General features: G+C 42.7%; 1 protein-coding gene across 1 annotated transcript; it reads right to left on the bottom strand.

Annotated features, from left to right (window-relative positions):
• Positions 1 to 3,584: 3,584 nt before the first annotated feature.
• On the bottom strand, positions 3,585 to 7,214 carry LOC125869677 (uncharacterized). The gene is made up of 5 exons (XM_049550133.1): positions 6,901 to 7,214; positions 6,161 to 6,463; positions 5,396 to 5,537; positions 4,314 to 4,408; positions 3,585 to 4,020 (listed from the first exon to the last, which is right to left on the bottom strand). The coding sequence occupies exons 1-5, from the start codon at positions 7,212 to 7,214 to the stop codon at positions 3,585 to 3,587; spliced, it is 1,290 nt and encodes a 429-aa protein (XP_049406090.1).
• Between the last annotated feature and the right edge of the window lie 310 nt (positions 7,215 to 7,524).

Raw genomic sequence — 7,524 nt, forward strand, 5'->3', positions numbered from 1 at the left:
CCCATTCACCCCACCCCCAACAAAATATGGTGTAACTGCCCTCAATGCACAAAAAGAAGAAAAATAAAGCATAGGGTGAAGCAAATCTGTGGCGTATAAGCACCGATGACCCATCAAGAAGCGGGTGGGTCCGGTTTCCCGAACCCTATTGGATCAGCAATAGGAACGCCATCAGTAGCTCCCTCATCAACAGGGGGAACACCCTCAGTAATTCTCCTCGAACCTGATGGACCAACACCTATCTCACGATCCCTCTGCTGCCGTATCTCCATATCAATGATCAATTGTCTCTGGGCCGTCACCAACTCGTGCCACTCTTTCTTTCTTGATCGTCGAGCCTCATCAGTATCAGCATTGTGCTCAAAAGAGTGGTAGCACTTCCCAGCAGCACAGAAAGGGTTGGGTGGTGGCATAGTATCTCCAAATATTGCAGACATCACCACCTCATCCTCCTCAACCTCGGGTGCAGTCTCTCGTACGACCTCAGCAGGGGTTAGTAGGCCATCAACATCAGACCGGATCCTAGCCAATCCTATCTGGAAAGTGGTCACATCTATAGTGGTTGCAGGCCTCTCTATGACTCTCAACTCAAATGTATCTAGGCGCTTATGGACCACCTAAATCTTCCCGTCCATCATCCACTCCATACGAGCCTCAGACTTCTCAATAGATCGATACATCCAGGGCTGCATGTGTTGCAGTAATGTAGCCATCTGGGCGTCCAACTTCTGGACTCGGGCCAGAGGGACTAAAGTGGACGCTGAAGGGGAAGTAGCTCAGGATAAGCTCACAGCCTGACTGGTGGAGGTATAGGGGGGAGCCTGTGAATCTCTAGAAGTGGGCGGTATAGTATTGTCATCAGCGTGAATCTGCTCCACATCCTCAGTAAGATCATCACCCAAGGGCGGTAGTTCAACCTGTGGCTCCCTCTGTGGTGTAGCAAGATTGGCATCATTTTTAATGAGGCCGATGTGCATAGTCTTGGTTGCCTCAAGCTACCTGTTACAATGCAAAATAGGCACTGAAGCCTCCCTGCAGAGATGAATTATCAGGCACGGGAAAGGCATAGTAGTGGTGGTCCTGAAAGCCCTCTCATGAATCTTGGTGATCAGAATTCAGGCAAAGTCAAGCTCCAGCCCTGCCATAATTGATGTTATCTTCACAACCCGATCCCAAGTAACAACATTGTCCGCCTATTTAAGAGATAGTCTAGTACGAACCACGGACCAAAAGAACTTCGCAGCGAAGCTCAGGGTTGCCTTTCTAATAGGCAGTGTCATGTTTCTCACCCACTCAGTCTCCTCTCTATCCTCAGCTATGTGATGGTCCATCCACCTCAACAATGTCTCTTTCTGCTCGGCTCTGAAATGCCCCACTCTAAACAATACCCATTATGTAGTCGTATTGTACTGTATTAATTGGTAGAGTGTTGGCTGGGCCATCTATAAAATGGTGAATGGTAGCTTCAAAAATGCCCATGGAGAAATTCTGCACCTATGTGGCATGAAGGTTCCTGGTCAATACCCGGCGCTGCTCAATAATGGTTCTGGCCATCTTTCTATGTTCACTGAGCACCTTCCCGTCATCATATATTTGATACTGACCACGAACACACCACTTATTCGACTCGGTGGCACTGATACCCAGCTCAACTCTAGAGGGGTCATGGGCATCCCCCGTGCGGGGCTTTGTTCCTTTTAGTCCGGGGGCAATAAAGGAGCCTTTTGTGGCCTCAGGGACTCTCTCATCCTTGCTGAAGTTCATGTCCATGCGGCGGGATAGGGCAATAGACTTAGACTTTCCCCACGTTGTGAACACTTGAGCTTGTTTCGGTGCCATGGTACCTGTGGAAAACTAGTTAGTACCTAACCACCACAAGAATGCCCAAGACAAAATTTTAGAACAAGTTTAGGACTTAGGCAAAAACTAAAAAAAAATTTAGGCAATAGTAGGTTTGGGACCTACGGTGGGTACCTACGGACCGCCGATGGAACGACGGACCATTGATCCCCTCCGTAGGTCAAGAAGTCAATTTTGGGGTCTCTGAAGTTGGAACCACGAATGTGCAGAACGGTCCGTCGATGGAACGACGGATCTTAGTCCACACCGTGGTTCACTATTAAGCCAAATAATTTTGTACTTGTAGTCGATGGACCACGACCTATGGTCTGTAGGTTGACCTACGGTCCGTAGGTGGTGGTCGTTGATCAGTGTTGTGCCAGGAATGAATTTCAACTATCATTCAACACAATTACTTCAACAATCATTCAACAAATCTAAGTCTACACATGCATTTCAACATATTACTCAATAGTTCATCATCCGTAGGGTTTCGATTTATGTAAAATTCATGGTTCAACACAAGGAAACAACGAAACCCTAAGTCAAAACTCTCAATTAGACCTACCAGACTATTTATTCGATTTAACTTAACTACACACTCACACACCATCATTCCAAGGGTATTATCTATACTAGATTCAACCTATTATGCAAGCATTTGAGTTATCCAAGGTCAAGTTCAACGTTGTGACTTCAAGTTTAAACAATGAAAAATTCAAAGTTTGGGAGAAATTGATTACCTTACAAGTAAACAACGTTGGTGAGTATGTGATTGAGTGAAAATGCTCCTAGACCAACGGTGACACCAAACTCGAACCTTGAAAGTTTTGGAGAGAAAATGGAAGTGAGGGAAGGAAGCTTTGTGAATTTGGGAGAATGGGTGAATATGGGGTAATTGATCGGTTTGTAACGATTTAGGGGAAAGCTGGAAGTGGGAAATGAATTTAAAATGAAGGGTTATATTTAATTAGGGGTCCGGGTCGGGTCATCAGAAACCCTAACTTGGACCCATGAGACCCTATCGACGGTCCATGGGGATGACCTACGGTCCGTCGATGGGGACCGTGGTTCACTCCAACACTTAGAAAAATTTCGAATACATACATGGGATCTACGGATGCCATCCACGGTCTGTGGGTGGACCAATGTACTGTCGATGGGACCCGTAGATCACTGCATCAGCTTTCTGCAGATTTTGCCTCTTCGTCCCTGCATACGTAACAAACGTTAGGACTTCCTTTTAACATTTTGAAATGACCCTATTCTATATATATCTAGCCAACACTAAAAACAAAAATTAATAAACAACTATCTAAAAACTAAAATTTTAAGAAAACTCCTATATCGAAAAGAAACTCATATAGTTGCCTAGAATGTACATCTTGGGTTGCCTCCCAAGCAGCGCGTGATTTAATGTGGAAGCATGAAGTAGACCCCTTGGTTACTCAGACTTCACCAAGACTCCATTCCTCTATTACCTCATTGATACTCTCAGCTTTCCCCAAATAAACTTTTATCCTCTGACAATTCACATTGAACCTTGTTTCGTCCTTGTTCTCGAGTTAAACTGCTCTACGTGGAAAAAATTGGGTTACTCTGAATGGCCCAGTCCACTTGGACTTGAGTTTGCCAGGAAACAAGTGCAACATTGAGTTAAATAAGAGCATCAAATCACCGGCAACAAATTTGCGCTTTTCAATCTTTTGATCGTGGTACTTCTTCATCTTTTCCTTGTACAAGGCTCAAGTCTCATATGCATTTAGGCGAAACTCATCAAGCTCATTCATCTTAATCAGTATTTGACTTGAAGCGAAGCCCCAATCTGAATTCAACTTCTTGAGTGCCCATATTGCTTTATGCTCTAGCTCTATGGGCAAGTGAAATGACTTCCCATACACAAGTTGGTAGGGGGACATACCTATGGGAGTCTTGAATGCGGTGCGATAGGTCCATAGAGCATCGTCAAGCCTTCTTGACCAATTTATTTTGTTGGCGTTCACAGCCTTTGCAAGGATTTTCTTTATCTCTCTAATTGACACCTCAACTTGGCCACTAGACTGCGGATGATACAGAGTGGCTACATTATGACGAACACCATATTTCTCTAGCAGCGCCTTGAACAACTTGTTACAAAAATGAGAACCTTCATCGCTGATAATTGCCCTAGGTGTACCAAATCTGGAGAAGATATTCTTTTTCAAGAATGCGGTGACATTCTTTCGCTTATTCTTTGAAAGTGCAATTGCTTCCACCCATTTTGATACATAGTCAACAGCAATAAGAATATAATTCATCTCATGCGAACTCACAAACGGACCCATGAAGTCAAGACCCCAGACATCGAATAACTCAATCACCAATATCGGGCTCATAGGTAGTTCTTGCTTCTTTAAAAGTCCTCCTTCTCGTTGGCAACGATCGCAAGACTTGGCGAAATCATGGCATCTTGGTGGATGGTAGGCCAGTAGTACCCACACTGCAAGATCTTATGAGCAGTCTGAATACCGCTATGGTGCCCACCAACAGGCGATGAATGACACGCCTCGAGTATACTCATCATTTCTACCTCGGGTACACAGCGACAATAATCCCATCAGCACAAACATGAAACAAGTAAGGTTCATCCCAAAAGAACTTCTTCACATCAAACATAAACTTTTTCCTTTGGTGAAATGACAAATCCGATGGAACCAAATCCCTTGCCAAGTAGTTAGCAAAATTTGCGAACCAAGGGGTAATATCATAAGAGGCAACCAATACATGTTCATCAGGGAACGCATTATTAATCTCAACCTCATCTCCTAGCTTAAGCATAGCTTCCTCCTCTAGTCTGGACAAATGATCGGCGACTTGATTTTATGTTCCCTTTCTATCCTTTACCTCAAAATCTAACTCTTGCAACAAAAGCACCTATCTAATCAACCTTGGTTTTGCATCCTTTTTAGCCATCAGATACCTCAATGCAGAATGGTCAGTATGCACTATGACCTTAGTACCAGCAAGTAGGATCTACTTTTTTGAATGCGAAAACCACAGCACGGAGTTCATGTTCAGTCACAGTATAGTTCTTTTGATCCACATTCAGAGCTTTGTTAGCATAGTAAATTGGATGAAGAATTTTCTCTCGCCTCTATCCTAATACTACCCCAAGCGCCACTCCACTCGCATCACACATCACTTCAAATGGTTGTGTCAAATTCGGTGAAATAATAATAGGTGCCGAAGTTAACTTCTCTTTCAACTCTCCAAATGCTCTCAGACAAGCATTATCAAAATCAAACTTACATTCCTTTTAGAGTAGCTTGCGTATTGGGTGTGCAATTTTCAAGAAATCTTTTATGAACCTTCGATAGAAACCTGCATGTTAAAGAAAACTTCAAACACCTTTTACACAGATGGGTGGTGGAAGGTTTAATATTACCTCAACTTTGGATCTATCAACCTCAATACCTTTATGCGCAATCTGATGACCCAGAACTATACCCTCTTTTACCATAAAATGGCGTTTTTCCCAGTTGAGCACAAGATTGCACTCTTCACATCATTTTAGTACCTCAGCTAAATGTGTCAAACAATCATCAAACGAGTGACCTACCACAGAGAAATCATCCATAAATACCTCTATCATTTTCTCCACTATATCTGAAAATATCGACATCATACAACGCTGGAAAGTCGTTGGAGCATTACACAACCTGAATGGCATTCTTTTGAAGGCAAAAGTCCCATATGGACAAGTAAAGGTGGTCTTCTCATGGTCTTCCGGAGCTATGGAGATTTGATTGTAGCTCGAATACCTATCTAGAAAATAATACCAACCCTTACCAGCGAGACGATCCAGCATCTGGTCCATAAAAGGCATCGGAAATTGATCTTTCTTCGTCTATGCGTTTAGTTTGCGGTAGTCCATACACACTCTCCACCCAGTCATTGGCCCCATCGGAACAAGTTTATTTTTAGCATTAGGAACCACAATGATCCCTCATTTCTTTGGCACACACTGAATAGGGAAGACCCAACTACTATCAATAATGGGATATATGAGTCTAGCATCCAACCATTTAATAATCTCCTTTTTCACAACTTCATGGATAGGGGGATTCAGTCTCCTTTGATGCTCAATACTTGGCTTGTTGTCCAGTATGAGTTGAATTTTGTGAGAACAAATGCCCGGAGGAATCCAAATAATGTCCACAATATTCCATCCATTATCCCTTTTAAACCGCTTAAGTACCGATACCAAAGCCTATATTTGCCCTTCACTCAAGTCAGCAATAATGATTACAGGCAAAGTGCTATGCTGTCCAAAAATACATACCGTAAGTGGGATGGCGGAACCTTAAGTTCTAGTTTTAGAGGCTCATCAACAGACAGTTTTGCAGGTGGGGTGTCACGATTCTTCATATCCAATTCCAACCGTTTTGGCTTGAAACGAAACTCGAACCTATCAAGTGGAGCAACTAGCTCATCATACTCATCAATTCCATCATTGTCAAAATTCATCATCACCACTATTAGTGCATCAACACCTAACATTTCCTTAATGGACACCTCAGATTCTTGCCCCACAACGTGATTCACCACGGATACCAATTTAAGATCACTTTCATATTTCATACACCTACAAATGTTAAAAGTTACCTCCTCATTTTTAATCAGAATTTCATCTTCCCTCTCTCCATATCAACCAATGCATTCCCAGTAGTGAGAAATGGTCTCCCTAAGATGATGGAAACCTCAAAATCAACGTCACAATCTAAGATAACAAAGTCCGACGGAAAGATAAATGACTCTAATTTCATAAGGACATCTTGCAACACTCCAATGGACCTCTTCACAGTTCTATCAGCCATAATTAAATGCATCACAGTCGGTTTTAGAGCTCCTAAACCTAAGTTCTTATAAATCGACAATGGCATCAAATTAATGTTGGCACCCAAATCACACAAGGCCTTTGCAAAATGCAACATACCAATTGTACAGGGGATAGTGAATGCTTCAGGATCCTCTTTCTTTTGCACAAGCGACCTAGTAGCAATAGCACTACAATGTTGAAACCTCTCATCATTCTCAAAATTGACAGCCCTCTTTTTGGTCACCAAGTCCATGAATTTTGCATACCCAGGCATTTTCTCCAAAGCATATATCAACGGAAAATTAATGGAAAGTTGTTTCAACATTGCTATAAACCTGCGGTATTTTCCTTCTTCAGTCTTTTTCACCAACCTCTGCGGAAAGGGAGGTGGAGGTCTAGGCATGGGAACAACTTTTTGGGTCACCTCAGCTTCCTTTTCTGTGGCATCTTTTGACTCTCCAGTAAACTCAATCTCATCCGCATCTTTTTCTACAACTCTTTCAACCTCAGATGGCATGGGGGGATCAATAGTTTATTTTCCTCCGTGAGTAGTGATTGTCATACAATGCCCATCATTTTTTGGATTCTGGATGGTGTTGCTTGGAAATGTGTCAGGCTGACTTGGTTTCACAGTAGTGGACAACAAACTAAACTGCTGCTCAAGTTGTTTTATTGACACAGCATGGGCATCCACATTCTGACAAATCCCAGATAAATCATTACGCATCTCTTTCACATTTTCATTTGTCCCATCAAACCTCTTCATCATTTTTTGCATCATATCCTGAATGGAAGTCTTACAATTACCAGCATCTCTATAACCATAT

The sequence above is a fragment of the Solanum stenotomum genome, chromosome 7 (assembly GCF_019186545.1).
Source record: "Solanum stenotomum isolate F172 chromosome 7, ASM1918654v1, whole genome shotgun sequence".
NCBI lineage: Eukaryota > Viridiplantae > Streptophyta > Magnoliopsida > Solanales > Solanaceae > Solanum > Solanum stenotomum.